The sequence below is a fragment of the Mastomys coucha genome, unplaced genomic scaffold (assembly GCF_008632895.1).
Source record: "Mastomys coucha isolate ucsf_1 unplaced genomic scaffold, UCSF_Mcou_1 pScaffold21, whole genome shotgun sequence".
NCBI classification, from domain to species: Eukaryota; Metazoa; Chordata; class Mammalia; order Rodentia; family Muridae; genus Mastomys; species Mastomys coucha.
In genome coordinates, this window is record NW_022196904.1 from 156,406,979 (window position 1) to 156,433,664 (window position 26,686).

General features: G+C 44.6%; 1 protein-coding gene and 1 long non-coding RNA gene across 3 annotated transcripts in view; one reads left to right on the top strand and one right to left on the bottom strand.

Annotated features, from left to right (window-relative positions):
• The window catches only part of Dock8 (dedicator of cytokinesis 8), a 210,216-nt gene that overhangs the window by 111,283 nt on the left and 72,247 nt on the right, over positions 1-26,686 (top strand). For both annotated transcript variants that reach the window (XM_031389985.1, XM_031389986.1), the window contains 7 exons: positions 15,926-16,043; positions 17,545-17,615; positions 18,643-18,781; positions 19,599-19,700; positions 22,993-23,088; positions 23,385-23,619; positions 25,495-25,659. In XM_031389985.1, coding sequence (XP_031245845.1) covers positions 15,926-16,043; positions 17,545-17,615; positions 18,643-18,781; positions 19,599-19,700; positions 22,993-23,088; positions 23,385-23,619; positions 25,495-25,659 — 926 coding nt within the window. The remainder of the gene's footprint in view (positions 1-15,925; positions 16,044-17,544; positions 17,616-18,642; positions 18,782-19,598; positions 19,701-22,992; positions 23,089-23,384; positions 23,620-25,494; positions 25,660-26,686) is intronic.
• Positions 7,705-20,740, bottom strand: LOC116103687. The gene is made up of 4 exons (XR_004123540.1): positions 19,794-20,740; positions 10,301-10,473; positions 8,298-8,460; positions 7,705-7,778 (listed from the first exon to the last, which is right to left on the bottom strand). It is a non-coding gene; the product is annotated as an uncharacterized LOC116103687 (long non-coding RNA).

The following is a 26,686-nucleotide window of genomic DNA, read 5'->3' on the forward strand; positions in this document are numbered from 1 at the left end:
GCATGGGAGCTCCCATCTCTCCAGCAGTGCATGGGAGCTCCCATCTCTCCAGCAGTACATGGGAGCTCCCATCTCTCCTGGCAGTGCATGGGAGCTCCCATCTCTCCAGCAGTGCATGGGAGCTCTCACCTCCCCAGTTCCTCACCCACGCTTTCCTATGTGACATGCAAGGAGTTTTAGAGCCAGCCCACCTGTCCCCACCACACATGCATCTTACAGGTTCACTAACATGAGTCCAGGAAAGGATGGGTGTCCAGTGAGCTAAGTAAAAAGTTACCCTGAGAAATACATTCAAGTGCCACACAGTAAGAAATGGAGCTCTTCCTTCTGGTGCTTGTGAGGCAACAGGGTCCCCCAACTTTATCCTTCCCAAAGCAACTCCTCAATTTCTTCAACACCAAATCAGCCTTCTTTCCATCTCCCTCCTCAAAGAGCCACAAGTATACTCATTCCATCCCCCATTCCACAGAGGAAGATGAAGGCATGACCACGTTTGCTTACAGATGCATCTCCATCTCTCTGGAAACCTTATCCTTCAATTGGAAGAGGAAGCTTGTGGCATGGGAATAAACTTGTACCAAATGAATTCTATAGCCATCCAACTGCCTCCCCACCCCAGCATTTAATCACCCACAGGAGCCATTTACTACAGACATTATCCTTTAATCATATCGCTGCGGGATTTGGAGTGCATCTATGCACTGAGCCATTCAGAATGTGCCAGTGCTGAGGACAAGTCTAGGCAGCTTCCTCTGCATCCAGCATGGCGTCCTGAGAAACAGGCCTGTAAGCATAGAGCTACTGTTCTTTGGTTGTGCCATAGAATGGTCAAGGGCACTCCCCTGGAACCAGGCCTTCACTCTTAGAAGCCATGGAAGAAGGCACTTCTTTCCAGTATGGTGAAGGAGAGACCTGCCTTAACAGCATGTTTGTGTAAAGAGACGTGTAGCAAACTCGGCCCAGAATCTTCCAACACGAAAACTTCAAGGAATTTGGAAAGCGTGTTGTCTTAACTTCTTGTGGTATTAAAATTCAGTATTTCTTTTATGGTCCTCATGTGCTGAGAGCTTACATCTGATCCACATCAAAAGAAGAGAAACAGATAGCTGGGAATGCAATGGGCTTTTGGAACCTCAAAGCCCACCTCCAGTGACACAGCTCCCCAACAAAGCCACACCTCCTAATCCTTCCCAAACAGTTCCACCAAGTACAGACCAAGCACTCAAATGTATGAATTTAGGGGAGACATTCTCATTCAATCACCACAAAAATCCAAGGAAATTAAATACATGAAAATGGGCTCTGAAGAGCACATCAATTCAAGGATAAACCCTTTGAAGCGTAATCTCACGAATGTGATATATGGCTTAACTTATAAATACTTTATATAGCTATCACCTATAGAGGATAAATGCATTCGGTATGCCAAACAGTGAGTGCTTCCAGGGCCAAAGCCAGAAGTTTAGGGTCAGATTTGTCATTGTCACCAGACTGTAGCACTGCCTTACAGAGAAGGGAGCTAATAGCAGACGTCAACCCTTGCCTTTCTCCCACCTTCTCAGGAAACTCCTTTGTTAGTTGTGACTCTTCAGTGTCTTCTACCAAGCTCACTGTGGACAACCATTCTAGTTGAATCCTATGTGGACTCTACCCCCCAGGTACCTCCACCATACACAAGCTGCTATAAGAAAAGGGCCCAGGTCCATCATAACAGAACCACTCAGGCTTCCCAAGCATCAAGCATTCATAAGATGAACACTTGCTCAGATGGTCAAGATCACTTCACATATTGAGAAGTGCTACTCCAAAAACTGACTGGATCTCTCATATCAGAGACCCTGGTCTTCTGAAACCATATCCAACCTCTCACTACCAGCAGGAAGAATGGATTTGATTCACAGTAACAATGTCTATGAAGGGATTGAACTAGACAAGTGTCCTTTGAGACTGACCCAGGCAAGCAGCTCTAAGAAGTCACCAAGAGAATTACCGCCATTCTAAAAGTGGGAAGCTAAGGTTGACAAAGAAGATGGTCCAAATCTGAGCTTGCATTCATGTCTCCATAACCAGACTTTTTTTTTTTTTTAAAAAAAAAAAAAAAAAAACTAGCTGTTTTCAACCGGGCTGTGGTGGCACACTCCTTTAATCCCAGTACTTGGGAGGCAGAGGCAGGCAGATTTCTGAGTTCGAGGCCAGCCTGATCTACAGAGTGAGTTCCAGGACAGCCAGGGCAATCCAGAAAAACCCTGTTTCGAAAAACCAAAATAAAAAATAAATAAATAAAATAAAACTAGCTGTTTGCCTAAGAAAACATTAGACCAACTCCTGGCATATCTTTCCTGTGTTGTCCAACACAGCTGGTAGGAGCAGAATAAAAAATAGTGTGTGTTGGGGCCCAGCCTGGGCAAGACCTTCAAGGCCATCTTATCGGGTGGCTGCCATGGGGGTGTGTACAGAGATCACAGGCTCGGAGTTTGTAATGAGCTTGTTAACTCCATGCCGACCTTTTAACTAGTGATTACATTAAAGCAAGTCACATAAAATGCATTTTCATCTCTCAGCCCAGCCTCTGAACTCTTGTTTATCTAATTATTGGACTACTTTGGAAGACTCTGCTTGCTGAGAACAAGCCTGTCAGTCGGAACACAATTTCTTTGATGGATAATTAGCTGTTTCTAGGCCTCCTCCTATTCAGCTGCGGGTTCTCAGACCAGAAAGTCTGATCTGGCCTAACAAGGAGGTACCTCTGATAACCCTGTGATGTCTTAATGGATTCTGTGAGGCTTGTAGCAGAGTGGAGAAGAGAAAGGCTCAGGATAGCTATAGGACTGGTTCCAAGTGATCATCAAGGAGCTAGGGTTTAGTGACTATGATTTGTAGGCACCCAGAGTACTCTTGGAAGAATTAGGGCAGAGGGTATGCCCTTGAATGAGACTTGATTGTTTTCAATAAGATAGACTTTCAGTTTAAACCCAGTTATCATTATTTCTAGAATGAATCTTTTCAGTACTGGAGAGAAGTGTGGGCATGTCACACAGTGTCCGGTCTCGCTCTGGAGGGTCCTGCTCAGGAGTCCCAGGAGTTGTCCTGTTAAAAGGTGGCTGTACCCACTGTATCCGCTGTCAGTTAGGTTCTCCACTATATGTATGGCGTCATCCAAAGGTCTGTTGTGACTGCGAGTGGCCTGCCCCTTCATCCATTTGACTTGGGAAGCAATCCCAGCTTACAGCTAGATTTGCAGTCAAGTGCGTTTGTCAAAGAACAAGTAGCCTCTAAGCCAGCAGCCCACTTCTCACATGAGGATGGCGCTTGCTCTCCGAGCTGCGATGCGTCCGTCCCACTTGCCTGTGTGCTCACTCCAGCGCCATAACCAAGTAATCTGAGTCACGCATAAACCTGGGACCTTTAGATCTTGTTTCTTTAAATCTCCGTAAATGTGTCTCTCCTGAAATCTCTATCAAAGGCACCCTCCATCTGTTGCTTGAGTTTTATTTCCTAAGGAATAGATAACCTCTTTCAAAGGCTCCAAATATTAAAGGTACTGAAGGCAGGGTGGAAGTTCTCTCTGCCACTCGTGACTCCCAGCCGCTTGCAGTTCCCCTTGTTGGAAACAGCTCATTTATGTATGTGAAATGGTCCACTTATAAAAGCTCCCTTCCACAAGCCAGTGCTTGCTATGTCTGCTAAAGTAAGCAGTGGGCTTCTAGGTGTCTATATTAACCAGAGAAACAACAGTGACCAGAAGATGAACAGAGTGTATGCTCCACACCTTAGGCTGGCTGTGGACCAGTAGAGGCCGCCATTCAAGTATGCTTCCTTGCAGATGTAAACTGGATGTGTGTGCATTTGTCCTGTCACACATTAAAGAGCATGACCCTCACACCCTCCTGTTCCTCCTGAGAAGCCTGGTGTGCAGAGCACTCTTTATGAATATACAGAACTCTCTCTTTCTTGCTTTTTCAGAGCTGTACTCAAACTCGTCGTACATATTTTCCTGGCTTAGTCTTGTGCTGAGGAAGGAGCCTTTTGCTTTATAGTTATGTTATAGTGGAATATCTTAGCATATCTTCACTATTTATTGGACAGGCTTTTGCTTTTCATCCTTTGAAAAAGTGTTTAAAGAGGTCTGCCTTAAGAGGAAAAGCTTAGGCATTTGTTTTACTTGGCTTAGCAAGCAGTGGCCAGAACTCATTAACAAACCATTTACCTCAGATGAGCACTGGGCAAAAATCAAGCTGTTTGAAATAGCCAAGGAATGGAAACAAAAATGATTCCTGGCTCTTGAACCAGCTCAGGCCTCGTGTAAATGAGGGACAGGAAGCCCACATCCTGATGTCCCGCTCCCAAACCCAGCAATCCTCTTTTTCTTTTTTCTAAGAATGGAAAAATTCAGAAGAAGCCGATGACATTCTTTACAGCCTTTTATTTTATTTTATTTTATTTTTATTTCTAAGCTATGACTTTAGTACACCATTCAGCCACTTGAGGGCACAGTTCTCTCACTTCTGGACTCAGGCAAGCAGCTGCCTTTTACATTAGAAAACAGATAAGACTATTTTGTTACAGAGGCCCACACATTTTATGGTTCACCAAGAAAAAGTGAGAATGACCCCAGTACTTCAAGAGATCTGTTCCTTTTTTGCAAAGGATTTTATTCTTACCACCAGCTCTGTCTTCTTTCTCAGGGTTTAGCACTTTTTTGGGGAGGTGGAATGGAAAGTGTCCTTTGGCGCAGTACTGTACAAGCCTACATTTCTACGAACTCTCTCTGGTACAGGAAACTGAAGCAGAGCAAAGGATTATGTGGGATGGAGAGGTGAGGCAATGGGGAACAGTGTGTGAAGACAGGCTATGTGCATAGCCGTTGGCTGTACCATTAACTCATGGTTATGCTCATCTGGATCTGCCACACTTCAGTGGTTACTCCTGTATGACCGTTCTAATTAAAAGTCTTGCTTTTCAGTGGTTATAGGTGCTATTTTTAGCCCCGTAGGTCCTATTTATAGAACTCAGCAAGAGGTTCACAAGACACTGTCTTTGCAGGTAGCCTCAGGTCAAGGCTCACTGGGGGAGAAGGTATGGAGAGGCAATTAGATGAAGGCAAATCCCAGCTTGTAGTTCACTGTGATGCATGGTTTGTCTAGACTGGAAAGAGTTCCCTGAAATCCTGTCTTTGGTTTCTGTATTTTTGCCATCATTGTTTCCAGACAGGGCTCACTAGTCCGCTCAGGTTGGCTCCAGATTTCTGGACTGAAGTGACGCCCCTCTCTGCTGCCCAGGAAATAGGGAGTAAATGACCCTTTGTTTGTTTGTTTGTTTGTTTGTTTGTTTCGAAACTGGTCTTTAGCAGGGCTGATTCTCCTCTGATGGCTTAGCCTTCTGAACTATTCTCTCTTACTTCTTTTTCTGATGTGGGAGAGGGAAGGTGACCTTCTGTTTTAAAGTGTTTTCATCCTTAGTTTCAACTCTCCTATCTACTGAGGTCCCCAAAGGTCAGCATTCATCCACTCTTCTCTCTAGAGCAGAGGTATTTAACAGCTCTCCATGAATGGATGCCCTGTGGTTTCAGGCCTCAGACAGCTTGCCCGTGGACCCTTAAAGCAGGATTCAGGGCTAACCAAGAGATGCTGTGTCCAGGTTTTCTGGGGGGAAGAGTGGGCATGGGTGGGAGAGGCAGACATAACACCACAGGTACAAATCCACATAACCAGGCCTGCGGGAGGGGGAGGCCTGAATTCTGACAGCATGGTAAGACAATGCACTTTTACTTTTAGTTTTATTTTGGGTGCTGGAGATGGAAGTTAAGGCCTCCTGCTGCTCAGCATACATTCTACCACAGACCTGCATATGCATCCCCAGCATAAGAAACCATGGCTAACTGATTACATGTATCTTTTTAAATTGAAAAATAAAATTATTTGCCCACTAGCTTAAAATACCAGAGAGATTATAAGGATGCGAGAGATGGATCTATCCTACCTCTTCTACTGCATATTCTTGCTAAATAACTTTCAAGGTATGAGTTTAGATCTGTGCATCTATTCGTGGAAATATAAACAAGATGGTTTAATAAGGACAAAATCAGAGGGCCTCGGCTTAATGGCTCGCTGCATTCTAAAGGCTTTGCACACTGAGGCTAGTAGTTAAGTTTAGTGGTGATAAAATCCCGTGCACATTTCTCACCTTTTCTTCAGACTTTAAAACTAAGCCTGGGCCGGGCAAGGGAGGGGGTGCGGGGGGAGGGGCAGAGCTGGAGAGGCCGCTTGGTGATGAACACTTGCTGTCAACCATGAGGACTTGAATTCAAACCCTAATACCTGCGCCAGAAAAGCCAGTCATGGCCATGTTTGCATCTGTAACCCTAGGAAGGGGGCAGGAGTGGGGAGCGACTGACAGGAGACCCTGGGGGTGGCAGGACACCTTGGGATATGGTGGAAAATGATAGAGCAGAATGCCCACATTCTCCTCTGGCCTCAACACGTATACATACACAACACACACACACACACACACACCACAACAAAACTAAGCTGGGATTCCTCTGGTGTCACTTGAAAGGGGTGATGTAGATCCCCTATCAATTTATCAGATTTCAGTTTTCTGATGTTCCTGCAGTCAGGTCACAGATGGTGAATCAGCAACCATTATTGCTGCTGCTTCTGCTGCTGCTGCTGCTGCTGCTGCTGATGATGATGATGATGATGATGATGAAGATGATGATGATGATGATGATGATGATGCTATTGCTGACGCAGCTCCTCAGGCTCCTCCTCTTTTCTGTCCCTCTTCCTATTAGTGTATACTTGTATTCTAGCCACCGGTTTCACAATGACATCTCTTCAAGTGTATTGTTGTCAGGCAACCTCTCTTCACCCCACATAGCTGGGCTTCCTTTCCATTTTGGTTTTTCCACTGAGTCCTTTATGAGTCTGCACTTGACCTAACAGACTGCTGGAAACAAATTAAGCACTGCTGATGACATGAGCCCACGCTCACAGAACGGCAGGGGAGGGGGCAACAAGGGCTGTGAGCTTGTGCAGTTGCTTACGAGCCTTGAGAGACTGTCAGAGAGCCTACAGGGATCATGTCTTAGTTACTATTCTGTTGCTGGGATGAAACACCAAGACCCCATGAGCAACGTGACTGTTAAAAGGAAGCATTTACCTGGGGGCTCGCTTACAGTTTCACAGAGTTAGTTTATAGCCATCATGGTAGAGAGCAAGCTAGGCAGGCGGGCATGGATCTAGAGCCGGAGCTGAGAGCTTCCATCCTGACTCTCAAGCAGGAGGCATAGAGAGTAGCTTTTGTAAGCTCAGAGCTCAGTGACACACCTCCTCTAGCAAGACCACACCTCTGAGTCCTTCCTAAACAGTCCTCCAAACTGGAGATCAAACATTCAAGTCTATGAGCCTCTGGGCCATTCTCATGAGAACCACCATACACTACTGTATGTGGAAAATAAAGGAAGAGAAATCCATTTATCCCTCAGCAAAGTTGAGGGTTAAATATTTTTTTTAAAGTTTTTGTCAGTTTCTCAAAAAGTAAGCTACACATTTGACCTTGAGCTTCCTATCAGCTGTTGGGCTTCATATGTCTGCAGATTAAAAACAAACCAGTTCTCTTGGGCCAGTGCTTCTTGAAGGTGGATATGTCAGGCAGTTTGTCATGCTGACCACCAGGTGATGCAGATGTCACTTGTCTCTTGCTCCTCTCTGGACAGCTGCCAGTGGCAGAATTGTAGAGCATTTGCGAGTGTGTGTTTGCAAAGCCTACTTCCACTTTAAAAAAAAAGACAGACACATTAGGTTGGTAGGACTCCTAAGTAGTTCCACAACATATACAATACTGAGCTCTAAAGGCGGGGCCTGACAGCACCCATTCACAAGGCCAAGGGTGGTATACCTAGAAGAAACACTGTCAAAAACCAAAACCAGTCCAAGTTCTGAGATTTCCCACTTTACTTTGTGTATTAAAACCCTAAACTTCTCTCCAACACTGAGAGGCAGCACCTGTCCATAGTAAATGTGGAATAATGCCAGCCATTCCTATTACATCGAAAATAGATCTCCCTGGAAGTGGAATGTGAATGGCAAACTAGAGTCGCCGCCTCAGCTCTCTGCCTTGCTTCTATGGTGTATCTGGTTTGCCCCTTTCCTTCGATGGCTTGCATCAGGGCCATCAGCTAGCCACAGATGCTGACACTGGTAGGCATCTGGGCATCTGCTGGCTGCTGAAGAGGTGAAAGGCACCCACTTTTCCATTTGCAGCAAAGCCTCTAGTGGGGGCGGCTGGCTTACCTGCATTTCCACAGCAGCAGCACCTCTGAAATTACTTTGAAATGGCCACGGTGCTGCTTTGAGAAAGCACAGAGCTTTCCTATGTGGGGTTCTTTGAGTGGTATCACATCAGGAGAATCCAGTGCAGACCATCTGCTTCAATGCAGGGTGTATCACCAGTTTGCTATTAAAACAACACATGTCTCAGTGGAGCTAATAACACAGAAAAACCAATTTCTTCTTTTTTTACCTTAAGAAAAGAAATGTATTCCCTCCATAGCCAGAGAAGGGCCAAAACACTAAGAGAGTGTCCCCTTGCCAGGGACAAGGGTTTAGATGGGGATGAGCCTACTAGCTGATTCCTGGAAGGATTTTGTATTTGCTTGTTTACTTGTTTTTAATATTATTATTTTACCTTCCTGTTGACTTATTAGCTTCCAGAGTAGCAGATATCCATATAATATTTCCATACATGTCTTAGCTGAGTCCCCCTCCACCCTCCATGTCCCTGTTCCCTGTCCCTGCCAAAGCCCTTCCACCACCACCCCCTGTACTCCCCACTCCACTTTTAAATCACATGTGCTCTATTACCCAGCTGTCTTTGAGGGTTGCCTTTCTTGCCTTCTGGCCTCTGTTCACACACATGCTCACATAATGAACATATATGAATTAGTAGCTAATATCCACATATGAGAGAGAAATTTAGCATGTATCTTTCTGAGTCTAGGATACCTCACTTAATATGTTTTACAGTTCATCTGTTTTCCTGAAGATTTCATAATATACTTTATTTTATAGCTGAATAAAATTCCATTCTGCATATATATATTGTATTTTCGTTTTCTATCCATCTGTTGATGGACATCTGGGTTCATTCCATTTCTTTCCCGTTGTAGGTAGGGCTGTTATGAACACCGATCAGCAAGTGTCTCTGGAGTAAGATATAGAGACTTTTAGGTATACGTATGCTCAAGCAGTAAAGCTGAGTCATGTGGAGTTCAATTTCTAAGATAGAAAAAGCTATTTTCCTGTCCCAAGCTTCCAGAATCCATATCTAAGACCTAAGATTTCCCTAGGCTCTAAGCATCTGAGCATGTGTTACTTAATACATATTAAAATGTACTGACTTCCTCATTTATTGTATATACTCTATATAACATTATAACAGCCTGTCTTGAACCAACAACAACAAAAAAAAGTGTTAAGAAACAGGTTTCGATAACAGATGGGCCTGGTGACCAGAGACCGCCTTAAGAGGAGCATCTCAGATTGTCACAGAGGCAGTGACAGCGTGAGGGGTGGTATTCAGAAAAACACAGAGATAGGGAATTGGGAAGAGGCAGGGAGAGATACACCTGCAAATGAAAGGTGCAGAGAAAGCAAGAGAAAGACACAGAAGCTAGAGAAAGTGAGAGGTGGGAAGAGCAACCCAGAGGGTTTGGTCCAGGCCCCAGATCTCCAGACTCTGCAGTTCTGCTGAGATCTCTAGATTTGGGAATGTCACCATGTTCACAGGCATCCTTGTGCGTGACAGTTGACGGCAAACCTTTTACAGTAGGTCAGGAAATGAACTTAAAACCCATTTTGCTCTACTACAGAAACACATAAGTTACCAGCAGTACAAAGCAGCACAAGAAGACAGCCTACACAATAGAAAATTAGTACTTTCTTTCTCCATTTAAAAAACAGCTGCACATTGAAATAACAGAAAGAAAACTAAAATTGACACCAATTCCATTTCAAAATCAAACCTACTGCTTTTTATTTCCCAGTCTTTTCTAGTCCCTGCTTTCACAGGCCCTCATGTTTTGCCTACTTTTAGAGCTGACAGAATTTTTTTTTGTTTGGTTTGATTAGGTTTGGTTTGGTTTTTGGTTTGGTTTGGTTTTTTGTTTGTTTTTGTTTTGTTGTTGTTGTTGTTGTTGTTCTTTGGTGGTTTTTTGTTTTGTTTGTTTGTTTGTTTGTTTAGTTATATTCTGAGTTTTCACTCAACATGGTATATGGAAAATAAGCCTTTGACTCACCTCCGATCCACTTTCAAAGAGATGCACACAGAAAAGAAGAGGTGGTCATGAACAGTGATAGCTGATGCTATCCATGGTGCTCCTTGGGATCTCTAAGCCTGAGGTGGAGTCTCCAGAGGCCGTGTTCTGCCTCTGCTGACTGGCCTTCCTTGTGTACCTTGACAAGGGCTGAACTAAGAAACACAGATATATTTTATTCAAAACTGCATGAAGGGGTTACTTCGCTCTCTACTCCCACTAACCAGAAAACTATCTCCGCTTTCATAAACGCTCCTCCCTGTGGCATAATTTCCATCCTGCTGACGTCAGTCATGGTCCCCTGACCTGATCAGGGATAAGATATTCACTATGACATCATCTGTCACCTTTGCCCAGAAAGCTCATGAGCTCTCATGAGATCAGCGGCAGCAGCTTGTGCTCCAGGACTGTCACTGGCTCGTGACAATTCTCCGTGGACCTCACTCTTGTGGCCAGCGTGTCCCCCTGACAGAGGGTTTATTCCACACTTTGGCCTGTTTGCCTTTCAGGCTGCTCTACTTTCTTCCTTTCCTGCTGGCCGATGTGATCTCGAAGCTTAGCTACAGAGCCATTTAAATTGTCCAGTTGTCCCAACAGAAGCGAACATGCTTTCTATGATAGGTGACTTGCTCCCTGATCCTAGCAGGACTGTATAAGCCTCTAGAGAGTGCTTGAGTGTTGTCTTGGGGGAAAGGGCTAGGGGCGGGCTATTCTCTTTCTCTCTTTCTTTCTTTCTTTCTTTTCTTCTCTCTTTCTTTCTTTCTTTTCTTCTCTCTTTCCTTGCACGTATAGATAAGGGATAGACTAAGCTTAGGAAAAGTCAAACTAATGTGTTTTTATGCTGTGACTTTAAATGTTCCTTTGGGCTAACCTGTTCTGCACAAAGGAAATAGAGGACAGTACCAAGATGGTAAGAAAAACAGAGTTCAAGCCACAGTTTGATCTATGAATGGCCACAGTTCCACAGTTAGTCCTGGACCTTGCATGAGTTTTAAACTAAGCTGAGGGCTAGGGATACAGCTTAATGATAAGAGTGCTTACCTAGCATGTGTAAGACCTTAGGCTTGACATCCACACACTGCAAGATAATGAACATACACATATGTACATACATACATACATACAAAGTATAAATGGCATATTATTGAATCTGTGGGAAGAATTAACAACCTATAGAGCTGCTAATCAAGAGAAGCCATCTGAAGGATCCTTAAAACACTCTTTGGAAGGGTAACATACATGCTGGAGCAGGAGCTCAATGGTTAAGAGCACCGACTGTGGATCCAACGGTCCTCGGGTCAAATCCCAGCAAGTACTTGATGGCTCACAGCTACAAAAAACTGTCACTTTGTGGAAGGGCAACATCCAACTTTCTCCTTCTCTAAGCTGTGATGCATATAAGTAGAGAACATCTCTTTGATTACATTTCTCCAAATGTGATTAAAAAAAATAATAATAAGATTAGTCTCAAATGCCTTGCACATTCATAGCCTCTAGTTATTACAGAGCCTGTCAAAACAGCTTCACCCTTCATACAAGGGATTCCTGTTTACAGTATGAACTGTCTTCTTACAGGTTCTTGAATACTATAATTCTTACAATTTTCCTTAATACTAGTTTATGTTATAAATCACATGAGCCTGTTGACCAGTTGACTAGGATTACTCTTCTCTGATACAAGCTCTGGATTCCAGACCAGACATAGAGATCTTTCCTCTCAAAAGAAAAGCTCTACTCTCTTCTGTTCATTCTGTGAGAGATGCTAATCTGATGAACACGTTACTTAGCACTCTTGTCAGGAAGCAATATGGTGGTCCTTAGGAAAATATTTTAGGCAAAGTCACTCTATTCTTCAGGGAGTCATTTTCATGGTCTGCAAAAAGGGATGTTGGACCAAATTCTCTAAGACTTTTTCTTCAGTTGTGTGTATGTGCAGAATCTCGAGCAGCTGTGCTGGTGACACTTGAACCAAAGGTCCAGCAACCCCTTCAGAAGCACTGTGTAATACAGTTGACTGGTGTTGGGTTGTAGGGGGCAGGTCTGTGGTGCCCACTTCCTGGGGCCTAAGACGAGAGTGGTAACAGCGAACCACACTGTCCAGTCCAGCAGGCTACTGCTAGAGTGACTTACATGCCCCCCATCAGCTACTTCAAAGCATTTTCAAACCCTAGCTCATTATTCCCCCAAGCACAGCATTAAAGGATGATCAGTGCCTATCAATTAATCTAAAATGAAAACCAGAGCACTCCAGGATTTAAGAGAATTCTTTCAAACTTCTACTGCATGGCAAAGGACAAAGGGTTCATCACAGCTCCATAATCAATGAAAGGGGGAAAATAAGATAAATGTGCTTTGGGGGACTATTATACACTGCAGCACATTCATTATATGAAATAGTGTTCAGCCATTAAAATCATGATTATGGAGAATATCTAATGACATTAGAAAATGGTATTAGACACTAAAACATGATAAAGTTGTATATAGTTTGATTTTTAAAGTATTTATTGTATGAGGAAAAAGACTAAGCAGAAATATGCTAAAGTTTTTGCCTTGGTTCTCCTCACAGGAATAATTAATAGTTGCTGTTTTCTTCTAAAGAAGAATACTAATACTTTCCTATGCTTTTCAGCTGTTCAGTTGTGGAAACCTGTGCACATAATACATCCGTGGTCACATATTACTTTCATAATCCTAATTATGTATAGATAGAATGATGTGACTATAAAGTAACAGGAGCCTGTATTTGTATATGAGAGAGAGATGTGGGGTGGTGGTGGTGTAGATCAATTAGATAAGATGTCAGGAAAAAACTGGGAGGCTGTGCCGTATGATCTGAATCACCAGTATTCAGAAAGCTGAGGAAGCTGTGGGAACTGCGGGAGAGAAGGCAATGGGTCAGGAGTATGTTTTAAACATACTAAGCCAAAAAGAAAAGAAAAAAGTCAGTGTGGAAAAAGCAATGTAAACTAAAGTCAGAGAACTAGAGAATTGCTCGGAGGTTAAGAGTCCTTGTTCCAGATGTGGTGACCCAGGCCTTTAATCCCAGTACTTGGGAGGCAGAGACAGGTGGTGGGTGTCTGTAAATTTGAAGCCAATCTGGTCTATATAGTTCCAGGTTAGCCAGAGCTGTCTCAGAAACAAACAAACAAACAAACAAACAAAAAATACTTGTTGCTCTTGAAGAGTGTTCAGGTTTGGTTCTAGTGCCCGCATGGTGGCTCATAATTCATTTCAGGGGATCTGACACCCTCTTCTGACCTTCAAGAAGAGCAGGCATGCCCACAGAGTGTACACATACACACAGGCAAAATGGTCACATATAAATCAATCTTAAAAAAAGAGAACCAGGTCAAGTAAGACCCACAATAAAAGCTTGGGAAGCCATTGTAGGGAAGGGCCTGACACGAGCTCTTTATATTTTTCAAAGACCCCTCTTTAGGAAGCAAAAGTGAATGGAGAGAGAACTGCTGTGTTGGAGAGATGCCTCAGTGGTTAAGAGCACTGGATGCCCTTCCAAAGGGCCCACACTCGAGTCCCGAGTCCCAGCACCCACATGATGGCTCACAAGCATCTGTTAACTCCAATCCCCAGGGCTCTAACACCCTTCTCCAGCTTCTGCATGCACCGGGCACACATGTGGTACACAGACATATGTGTAGATAAAACATCCATACACAGAAAAATAATAGGTAATTTTTTTAAAGAATGAAAGAAGGAACTTCTGTGCTCCAAGTGACAAATGAAGGTGGTCTGTAGCAGAGAGGAAGAGAATAGGGGGGAGGGGAGAGGGGAGTGCACCTCTGGTTTGCCCACTGTGTGGAAGAACCTGTCATTCGAATAGCCATTGTTAATCAGTTCTCTCTTTTCTTTTCCATTCTTTTCCTTCCCTCCCTCTTCCTCTTCCTTTCTCTCTTTGGCTGTTTGAAATAGGGTCTCTTGCTATGTAGCCAAGGTTGGCCTGGAACTTGCAGCAGGCCTCTGCCCCTCCCAAAGCCTAATAGTTGGTGCCTTTGTTAGTCCCCTTGAGGCTTTGGGAAGCCTAACTGCAGAAGCGGTCTGTCAAAGCCGTAGGTAGAAGAAGCGAAGATGGATTTCAATCTCTGCTTTTTGGCTCCACCACTAACCCTTCCTAAGAAATCCTGTGCCTACTGCTCAATAAACATTAACCTGCTTATGAACATGATTGCAGTGAGGATAAACAAGAAGGAGCAATAGACAGAGGAGTGCATACTCCCTAGACAGACATGCTCATACGCATTCATGCGCACACGCACACACACACACACATGTATCTTGTGGCACCAACATAAACTGCCTTCAGTACATTAATATATCAGTGCCCACTCTTGATGGCACCTGTTCCTCAACTGTATCAGATTTACTCTGACTGATGAATGAGATCAGCAGGTCCACTGAGACAGCAGAGGGCAGAGAAGACGCAGTGGGTGTTGGGTCTTCTGCTCTCAGTGACTGACTCTCAGAGGAAACCACCTCATCTCCCAAGGCCGTGATCTTCTCATCTTAAAAAGTATTGGCTTGCACTTGGTACCTCTGACTTGAAGACCCCCCCTTTTGTTGTACTGTGACCCGTCATCTGTGTTCCTGAATTGGCTGTGTACACTCCAACATTTGAAGCTCATTGACTAGTCTAGCCATTGAAATTAAGTTTAGATCATTGTCTTACATTCCTTTTCCTCTGAGTATGAGAAGTATTCAGTGTAGACAGGAGTAAGAGCCAACAAGAGGACGGGATAAAGACAGATTAAAACAAAGGGCAAAAATCCAAGGTGAGTCAGGGCGGTGATACTATTGTGTGAAGTCAGGGTGGCCCAGAAAGGCCACTGCAACCCTACCAGCCCTAGACTCTCACCCCATCCTGTCTCCAGTGAGCACCCAGATTAGAGAGACAGGGTCAACAAAGCATAAGAATGCTATGTATTTGCCCCATGACCTTTGAACTTTACACATGAACCAACAGCTCCTGTGTTCTGAGAGTTCCAAATATTGATTTTCTTCTTGAATTACCTGAAAGCATTCCTTACTACAAGATATTTGAGTAGAAAGTCCTTGGATTCTGTCCTGTCTTGTCTTTTGATTGTTTTTGTTTTCAAGGCAGAATTGTGCTGCAGTACCCCTGGCTGGTCTGCATTTCCTTTTGTACATCAAGCTGCCCTCAAGCTTGCAATGATCCTCTTGCCTGTGCCTCTTGAGTTCTGGGATCACAAGTATTACACTCCTACACCTAGCTCAGAAGAATCCTTGGGCTGCAGTTTCTTCCTCTACTTTTAGTGTGACCCAACCCTGTCCTCAGGATCTGCTAACACAAGGTTCATGTACTTGTCACAGCTGCTGAGACAACCCTCTGTCCTCATTGTCACCTGCTCGTAGAGCAACACCTGAACCTGAGGTCTGAAGTATGGTTGTTGAGCTGTACCATCCCCTGCCCCTGTGGTCCTGGCCACAGTATACCATGGTGATGTCTCACAAAAAAAAAATCCACAGTGGTCTGCCACCACCTTAGAAAGCAACTTCTGAACTTAAACCAAAGCAGAGGTGGACTCTAGACACGATTGACTGCTGATTATTGGCGTCTCTCTCTTCCAGAAACCTTCTGTACGTATACCCACAGAGACTGAACTTCGCTAACAAGCTAGCATCTGCCCGGAACATTACAATAAAGATTCAGTTTATGTGTGGAGAAGACCCCAGCAATGCTATGCCTGTAAGTAGATGGGTAGTGTTTGCTTCTGGTTGGCTGGGCTCCCCCTGCCAGGTCACGGGGATAAAATCGAGAGTTGCTCAGCATACAGAGTATTCCACCACATACCCAAGGTCTCTTGGTAATGCTAGACAAGGGCTTTACCGGTGAGCCACATCCGGCCCAAGTATACAATATTTTGTTCTAGCATAGCCTACATGCAGGAACCTTTCTGGCCAGTCCAGAATTGTCCACAGGAACGTGGTAGGGAAACAGCACCGGTCTTAAGTCTCTTTCCCACATTATCCCTTTGTGAGATGCTGCACCTTGGAGCTGAAGATCATTTTAAAGGACTGAAAGGTGGTGTGGGGGTCTCTCCACATTGCCCACAGAGCGAGGCCATTCTGACACTGAAGAGTTAAAAGGTGGCTTGATGTTCACTATTTGGCTGAATTTCTTCAACATATGCACTTAGGTGAACGTGAGTAGAACAAACCTGAAGCAAAACCCAGTGATAATAAATACACCAGTGCAACACCTTTTGGAAATGGACTTTCATCCTGAGTCAGATTATAAACTAATAACACAGGCTAGAATAGTATTATCTAAGAGGCCCCTATCACCAGAATTTCCTAGTAAATGACACAGTTGGTTAGCTGTGTATGAATTCAGTGTATGAATTCAGTGTATGAATTCAGCTAATATTCACCTCGGGTTGTAGCTACTGGGAACACTTGTTTAGCATGCATGGAGGTCCTGGGTTTGATCCCCTGCAACACATGGAGGATAGGGAAGAATGCCTAAGCGAAAAGTGGGAGAGAGAGAGGTTTGGGCTTTTCCCTCACATCCTTTTCTGGTGGAAGTAATTTCTTCCTTCCCCATGGATCTACCTCCTAAAGAGTCTGCCCTCTCTCCCACTGATCCAAGGTGACCTCTTACAACAGTGGCAGGAAGGTGGAAAAGAGGAAGCTTGGAAGGAAAGAGAAGGCTAGAGGACTCGCCTAGTCCTCTCTGCCCCGGCAGGCCACCATTCAGGCTTCCAAGTGTGTATGTGCACATCCTGCGTGTGGCCAACATTCTCAGCCTAGGTAGGGACAGTGGTGGTGAATGTAAGCCAGTTCTCCACTCACAGGCCCTGGGCCCGGTCCGTAGTTGCTGCAAGTTCACTAGTCAGATCATGTACGATCGGGGCTGCAGCAGACTCCATGAGCTATCTGCACACAGATAGCCAGGGCAGTGGAGACTACCATCACCCACAAGGCTAAGTCCTTGTCCTGGGAGGGGGAAAGATGCTGGCGTCTCACCTGGGATAAATGAATGTGATGTCATATATGTCCATGCACAGAGGCAGTAAAGAGACCTCTGGCTTTCCAGTCTCACAAGCCTGTGCCCTTGGTCAGTGGTAGAACTTAGCCTTAACTTATAAACTACAGCTCTGGGAGAGCAGTTTCTTGTCGGCGTGGTAGCACATGTTCACAGAGATCAAAATCCCTCTAAGCTTGGTTCCTTCCATGTTGACAAACAGGTCATCTTTGGGAAGTCCAGTGGGCCTGAATTTCTGCAGGAAGTATACACAGCTATTACATACCATAATAAGTAAGTATATTTCAGAATCCTGAACAAATACCACAACTATTTCAATGTCCCCTAGGTTTTGGTTTCTAACTCCACAAGTGCTTTTCCCAACTGTTTTTGCAAAATGGTAACAGAGAAGCAGAAGGGCTTACACCTGTTCGGTGTTGCTAATGCATCGTTTTTATAAATAATTAAAGCTTTGATAAGAAATACCTTCCAGAATCTAATATAATTCTGACTACTTACAAAATGATGATAGGGACACTTTTATAATATTAAATAAAGAAGAGTATTTTGGGCCAGCCTGGTCTACAGAGTGAGTTTCAGGACAGCCAGGGCAACACAGAGAAATCCTGACTCAGCAGGGGGAGGAAGAAAGAAAGAAAAAGGAGAAGAAGAGTATTTTCTCACTTGGTCTGAGATCCAGAGGGCCCGAAACAAAGCCCAACTCTCTCTGGTCATTTTGTCATCTGCCAACCAAATGAAGAATGGTATATTCGATGATGTCAATAAAATGGCTCACAGGGCTGACTATCTAACCTCATTTACACGTCTCGGGGGAGGAAGGACGTCACTGTGGGTTTCACCCTGGCCTGATAACCAGGCTCCTTTAGGGGCTTCACGTGAACCTTGGCCAGGCTGGTCAGGGGACTAAGTGAGGGATGTTGTGAAGCCTAAGCACAGTCTATTGATGAGAAGAGCCACGTGCTGGGCCTGTTGATGGGGCTGAGATGGGAAAAGAGGACGTAGCCATACTCAGAATCCCATCCTCTTCAGATTGACTTGTTTCTCCATCATATGGGGAAAGTCCTCTCTGTCTAGCAAAACCTTCCTACTGTGATAGTTTTATGTAGGTGGAATGTTTCTCCTAGTACCCGTGTGGCCACAAGGCCTAATGGCTAAGGAGCAGGATAATGTGAAATAAAAAGCCCTTCGGCATGCAGGCACGTGGGAGCAAAGGGTCAGCAGGCAGCGTGTGCTCCACCTTGTAACCAGGGACTCACCCTTTGGCTGAAAGTGATCTGCATACAACGTGCTTCTGATACAGGTCTCCTGACTTTTATGAAGAAGTGAAAATTAAGCTTCCCGCCAAGCTCACAGTGAATCACCATCTCCTCTTCACCTTCTACCACATCAGCTGTCAGCAGAAGCAAGGTGCCTCTGGAGAAAGCCTTCTGGGGTACTCGGTGAGTTGCTTTCGACAAGCTGCATCCCCCTGCAGTTGCTGGTGTGTACCAGCCAAGGTCCCTGCAGAGACTGTGTGCAGCCCTGCTCACTCGCTTTTCTCCTGTCAGGAGCCGCAAAATATGTGGTGCATATTAGAGCAGAGAGTAGAAGCAGCTTTACTTAGAGAATGACAGGCTCCTCCCATGGAAAGCTGGTGGGCGGTAAATCTCTAAAAGAACATCTAAGAAAGAACCATTGCCGGGCAGTGGTGGCCACGCCTTTAGTCCCAGCACTTGGGCAGAGGCAGATGGATTTCTGAGTTCAAGGCCAGCCTGGTCTACAGAGTGAGTTCCAGGATAGCCAGGGCTATACAGAGAAACCCTGTCTCAAAAAAAAAAAAAAAAAAAAAAAGAAAGAAAGAAAGAAAGAAAGAAAGAAAGAAAAAGAAAAAAAGAAAAGAACCATTACAATATCTGTTATTTCCACATTTAATGTAAGTGTTTCACATGTAGAATTAGCTCTTCAGGGAGAAAAAAGTTATTTCTTTAAAAACCATGAAAGGTAAATGAACCTTGATATTCAGATAGGAGCCAACAGAGGCCATAAAGAAAAAAATGCTACTCTATGGGCCCAGAAAGCAGCAAATCATTGCCATTACCATCTCAGGAATGCTCAGGGAATTTACAGTGCAAAGAACGGGACTGAATCCACTGCCAGGAGACCCGGTCAATATCTAATCATTGTTTAGTTTTGTTTGATGGCTGTGAGCTCTAGATAAATCGCCCGAATTGCATGCAGCTGTAAAACCCTCTCTGCTCTTGATACCATCTGTTTCAGTGGCTGCCGATTCTCTTAAATGAACGTCTTCAAACCGGATCCTACTGTCTACCAGTTGCCTTGGAAAAACTACCACCCAACTACTCCATACATTCGGCTGAGGTAACCAGCATTGTCTGGCAGCTGCTTCCGGTCCTGCTATGGTCTGGAATCGTTTCCCCACACCCACTTCCCATTCCCGGGGATGTTACTCACTGGGTTCTCCAGGGCTGTCATCTCCAAGCACACTGTTTTTTCTGAGAGCACGTTGTTCTGACAGGATGGGATGAATATCTTACTCATTTCGACGTCATCACCACACCAGAATGTTCTGTAGGTGCAACGTGCACCTGAGGCAGTGCTGCATGCAATTGTCTGTGCTGTGCAGAGTTCTGTGGATGAGGAGGCAGGTTGAGCCCACTTGTGATAGACACGGTACTTGTCAAGAAGCCTTGCAGAGTGTTTCCAGGCCTGTATCAGCAGTTTCTCTTGTGGGCCAGTGGTCACAGCCTGGTGGGTGGACTGTAAAGATGCCAATGCCAGAGCTAATGCCCTTCCTGTCCTGGCTGTCCCTCTTGCTTTTGCAGGCTGTAGCAATACCCCAGTCTAAAGATAGTCAGTCCCATGGCTCTCAGCTCAGTATCACATTTCTCCACCCATTAGTAGAGGTCTACATCAATGAGTAGTATTTTTAAGCAGATCATCTTACGCATAGATATTTTATCATGTATCTTGAAGATATATCTCTATCACAATACAATCAGAGGACCTTAAAATTTAACATTATCCTGAATATCATCCTTTCTTCATTCCACGACCACCTTTGTAGTTCCTCACCAGGATCATGTTTTTACGCTCGTCTGAAAACATTGGGGCTCAGATCATCAATAGTTCTTCCTTTAATTCTTTTGGGTTGTGAGTTGAAGAAATGTCCAGGACCTTGAATTTAGATAGACCCTTCACAGTCTTTCTCCCCTTCCATTTTCTGATACTTCCATTTTCTGGCCCTTTTCCTTTGTTTTAGACTAAAGCTATTCCCCCTTGATACCACAGGCTAGCCTAAGGATGGAGCCATTCCAGCTCATCTTCATGTCCTCGGCATACAGTGTCATACAGTAACCCCTCACAACAGCTTTTGCAGAGCCAAGCAAGGTGGTGCATGCTGTAATCCCAGTCTGAGTGAAGTTGGGGCAGGAAGATCATTGAGTGTAAGGCCTAGTGAGCCATTGTTACAAAACAAGAGCAATGCTGGGCAGTGGTGGTGCATGCCTTTAATCCCAGCACTTGGGAGGCAGAGGCAGGTGGATTTCTGAGTTTAAGGCCAGCCTGGTCTACAGAGTGAGTTCCAGGACAGCCAGGACTACACAGAGAAACCCTGTCTTGAAAAAAAACAAGAGCAAACACACACACACACACAAACCTGATTTTCAATTTTTAAGCTCCACCTTCCAATTTAATAGAACTCCTGTGTTTTGTTTTGTTTTGTTTTGTTTTTCAAAAGCATGAGTAAAACCGGAGTTTGTATTGTAACTTTGTTGAATCTTTTTTAAATGTTTTTTAAGACAGAGTCTTAAAATATATATAGCCTAGGCTGTCCACAAATTCACCAGGTAGCCAAGAACGTCTATGAACTTCTGATCCTCCTGCCTCTGCCTCCCTACAAGTATGTACCCTCATGCCAATATAAACTTGATTTTTAAGGTAAATCCAAATCCCAAATGACATCTTCCACACTCCAACTGTGTGAGTGTGGTCATATTGCTTACATACAATGCAAGGTGCATGATAAAATATTTACCCTCTGATTCTCACAGATGAAATGAAGTCCATATCTGACTAGAAGGTGTAGTGGGCATGAATTGAAATGATGCTTCTCAAGTACTAAATAATGTTAAAGTAAATATTAGTTTCTTTCTCCTACCTATAGATTCACCCTCAGCCCGTCTCACTGCTGTGTGCTATCAGATACAGCAGTAGCAAGTGGCTAGTGAGATCTTGAGTGTGCTGGTTCTGACTCAGAGCTGACAGTACATATGAGCTGAATTTCAAAGACTTGGTATTGAAATAATATCTTTATTAATTTATATTGGTTTGTCATTGAGGAAATGGTTAGTCCATACTGCGTTAGATGAGATAATCTGCTGAAATTGCCCTCAATGTTCTTTAATGGGATTTCCAAAAACTTAAAATTTTTGAGGCCTTTGAGGTGACTCAATGGGTGAGGGTGCTCGAGACCAAGTCTGGTGACCTGAGTTTGATCTTGATCTCCAGGATCTACATGGTAGGAGGAGAGGACCAACTTCCTAAAGTTATTCTCAGGCCTCTATATGTGCATATACACATGCATGTTTTCTCTATATAGCCCGCCCTCTCAAATGAAAATGTAATGTTGATTCCCATTGGATTTCTATTGAATGTCACTACTCTAGATCACAAATGCAAACTCCAGTGTCTACAGGAAGCCAGCAGAACACATAAGTGAGGCTGGTCCTAGTAGAATGTTTTGTTCTGGGGGTTGTGCATGGGTTTCAAAGGCTATGGCTGCCTCTGCTCCACAGACTGGTACCATGCTGGGAGATCTTCCAGCTCTCAAGTTAGAAATGAGCCTGTTATATGAACTTTGCTGACTTTTAGACATTAACCACCAATTCACAACGAGCCCAATACCCTGAGGGCCAAGTAGAGCTCTGTGAGCTTGGACTCCAGCTTGTGCTATTCAGAGACGTCCATCGCTGCCCCCTTGGCCTATCCTTGCAAGCACAGCCTGCTTCCTGCCATCATGGTGAAAGAGGTGCAACACCCATGCTAGGCCCTCTTTGTTCCAGCACCCTCTCATCTCTCTCGAGAGGAATGTAATACCAATGGGAGCTTGAGGCAAGGAGTTATTTCTAAGGCCTAAGGAGTAGGTTTTGGAGGTAAATGAAGTGGAGGAAGCATAATGAGCAAGCAGGAGCCAAGCAGGACTGCCACTTGGAAACACTTTGCTGAAAGGAAAGTGATTTCTGGCATTCAAACCCATTCAGTTTCCCACTCGCTGTCCTGATATCTCTTGATTGATGGGAAGATCACATGATTACATTCCTAGCATCCAAGACCATAGGCGTTGAACCAGAGGTTAGAGGTAGATCACTCATCTAACTCTTCCACCATTTCAACAAATGCTAAGTGCCATTCCCACACCCACACCCACACCCACCCCTTACCCCTGTGTGTGTGCTTTACTTCTCAGTGTGAAAATAACTAGTTTGCTGTAGACTTGAACTTGAGACAAAGGCCTCTGTCTCCCAAGTCTAGCTATGGAAGTTCTCCATCTGCAGAGCCTTGACGTTCCTGACATGTTGCTTGTACTGCTTGTTAAGAATTCAAAAGGGAAATTACATTGCTAATCTTTTCTCTTTCTCTTTCTTTAACACAGAAAGTCCCTTTACAGAATCCTCCCATTAAGTGGGCCGAGGGCCATAAGGGGGTATTTAATATTGAAGTGCAAGCCGTTTCTTCCGTTCACACCCAGGTAAGGGATGCCATGGCCTGCCACGGTCAGGGTTATTCATCTGCTTTGTGCCCTTTCTTGACAGTGTGACACTTAGTACACCAACTTCCCACAGCATGAGTCGGAGCCTGATTAATAGTTATTAAAAGGTCCTATTTTGTATACCACATTCTACAAATGAGTCCGTTTTCTTTGCTGGAAGCATCTGGGATTTTGACTGCTAATCCAAAGCACTGGCTAAGGGATTGCGCCAAGCTCCTGGGTGGATGTTGAACGAATAACATCTCTTGAGAGTCTTCTACCTTCTGCCCTCTCAGGATAACCACCTGGAGAAGTTCTTCACCCTTTGCCACTCCCTGGAGAGCCAGGTGACCTTCCCTATCCGTGTGCTGGACCAGAAGATCACAGAGAACACGCTGGAACATGAGCTAAAGCTCAGCATCATCTGCCTGAACTCTTCCCGCCTGGAGCCCCTCGTGCTCTTCCTGCACCTGGTGCTGGATAAGCTTTTCCAGCTCTCTGTGCAGCCCATGGTCATTGCTGGCCAAACAGGTAGAGAGGCCTGTGGGTAGGGAGGAGGCATGACTAGATCAGGCAGGCAGGCAGATGCACTTTGCCTAACGTCTCATGGCTATTCACAAACCCACAAATGCTGGGAGCAACTTTTGCAACATTTGACAGGAAGTCAGGCCCAGTACTGTTTTGTTACTGCCTACATGTTTTAGAAAGGAAGAAAGAAGACTAGAGGGATGGCTTAGTCGTCAGAAGCACTTGTTGCTCTTGCAAAAGGCCCTGGTTCAGTTCCCAGAACTTACATGGTTCACACTAAGGAAACTGATGCCCCTACAGGCACGGCATTGTCATTGTACATATACATCCATGCAGGCAATACACTCATATACATCAAAAAAAAAAAAAATGAGTAAGTATAAACAAAAAAAAGTGGTTTTGGAAGAAAAGCAGGGGAGTGGAAGGGTGAGAAAGGAGAGAGAAAGAACATTAACATGGGTTCTTAGGGCTGATGAGATGGCTCGGCAAGTAAAGGTGCTTGTCTCCAAGCCTGACTGATGATGTAATTAGATGTTTGAGATCCACATGGTAGAAGGAGAGTACTGGCTTCCATAACTAGTTGTCTGAACTCCAGGTTTGCCCCATGGTACAAGAACACACACACAAATAAATGTTGAGAATGTTTTTAAATAGGATTTTGTGGGTGCAGCTGTAGTTCTGGTTCTTGGTGGTGATACTTGGGGCTCACTGGCCAGCCATCACAGCCTACCTGACAAGTTCAGGCCTGAATCAAAACAATAAGGTGGAGAACAGTTGAGGGAGATCTGCTGTCAGCATCTGGCTCTCTGCACACACATGCACACGGGAACAAATGTACACAAATCCGCACATGAGGACAATGAAGGGCTTAGTCTGCAACCATTCATTTGGAACCTGCTTCTGCCCTGTCTAGTACTATGGAAGGCACAGTATGGGTAGAAGGAGACACAAAACAATTGTGAGAAATGCACTAGGCCTGGGGTCGGTTTCCAGTCTTCCCGGGGAGGCTGCACTTACCACCAGGCATAGCTACCAACTGATATGGTTTGGATTCTTATCACTGCGGGGCACTGCAGGCTTCATGCAGGAGTCTGAGCATGGAAGGGTGGTCTGACTTTGTGGTCAGTGTAACTTTGTAGAAAGAAGCAAGGAAGCCACTCCAGGTGAGGAGGACCACATGAGCAAGGTCAGGAAGGAGGAAAGATCACAGAATGGGATAGTCTGACGGCTACCTCACTAGACGTAGCTGAATCTGAGCAGAAACTGGCACAAAGTTGGCCAAAGCCAAATTATGATGGGCTTGGAACACCAGACCAATTGGGTACAGACAGTTTGCATGGACCCACTGTGGGGAGTGACATAACCTGTGTATGTTGGAGGACAGGTTTATGCATTGCTCTCACACCTGTTGGGCATCCTGTTGAAATGCAGATTCTGGTTCAGCTGGCCTGTGGTAGGGCCAAAGGCTCAAGCCCAAGGTGATGCTGATAATGTCCGTCTGGAGAAGCCACCCAGTTTTCAGCTGAGTTTAGAGAGCAATGGCATAAAAGACATGGGCATGTCCCAGCTGTGGGAAACTGTGCTGTTTGCAGTGGAGAGAAAAAAAAGATGTGAGCCAGGCCTGGTGGGTTATGCCATCATGCCTGTAATTCTAGCTGAAGCAGGAGGATTGCAGTGAGTTCTAGGCCAGCTTGAGCTACACAGAGGGAACTTGAGCATGTCTGTGGTGAGCCGACCTGGAACACTGGATCTAACTGGAACATACCCGCCTCCATGGGCGTTTCTTTTGCCTGGCTAAGGTAGTCAGTGATCAAGACGTACTGTTATTAGCGTGAGAACATCTCCCTCAGTTTCTCTTTTCTCTTTCTGGTTCCTCAGCCAACTTCTCCCAGTTTGCCTTTGAGTCTGTGGTGGCCATTGCCAATAGCCTGCACAACAGCAAGGACCTGAGAAAGGACCAGCACGGGAGGAACTGCCTGCTGGCCTCCTACGTGCACTACGTGTTCCGGCTGCCTGAGCTGCACAGGGATGCACCCAAGCCAGGTAGTGCTTCCTGGGGGGTGTGGGGGGAGCAGGGATCTGGCAGGGTTCCACCTCAGACCACTGCCACTGGATTAAAGGTTCAGTTTTGGTTTTCAGAGTAAAACTTATATACGTGCTGGAATTAAAAGCTTCTAGATGCTTCTCCCTCCCTCCCCCTCCATCTTTTTATGTTGTACTTGCTGCCTCTGCCTAGTCAGTGACTTCTCAGTGACCTTTACCCCACTGCCAGTTTATGATCCACTTTGAGGATCTGCTTTAAATGATGGAGAACTGTCCACTGTGAGATTCTAGAATAACAGCAAAGAAAACAGTACCTATCCTACGGCAGTAACACCATTGAAAGTTCTTAAACTTTTCATTACATAAAAAAAGTTCTCCCAGCCTGGTCTACAAAGTGAGTTCCAGGACAGACAGAGCTATACAGAGAAACCCTGTCTTAAAAAAACAAAACAACAACAACATAAAAAAAACATAAAAACCCATAAAAAAAAGTTCTCATGCCCCCAGCTAAGTTAATAATAACCCATTTCACTGTTCTTATTAGTTATTTGCATAGACCATAAATCACAATGCCTGGGTAGCCTGGTATGTAAAAATATCATCAGTAGACTTTTAAAAATCCCCCATCCAAATAAATTTGGCACCTTTTTAAGTCTCTGCAGTCATATTTTACATAAATCTGTAATTTCAGTCCAATTTTTAAACCAGAGTTGGACTCACTCTGAAATATTGCATGTGCCTATCCTTAAAAGATGACTGTGGATGATTCAACTCTCAACAACCTTTCTCTAAGACTTACAAGATTTCATCATTCAAATATTGATCAAACAAAAATATTCGTGTTTCTCGAGCCAGGCAGTGGTGGCCCACGCCTTTAATCCCAGCACTTGGGAGGCAGAGACAGTGTTCTCAGACAGAACTCTGAGTTTGAGGCCAGCCTGGTCTACAAAGTGAGTTCCAGGACAGCCAGGGCTACACAGAGAAACCCTGTCTGGGGAAAAAAAATCGTGTTTCTCGTTTTTCCTTG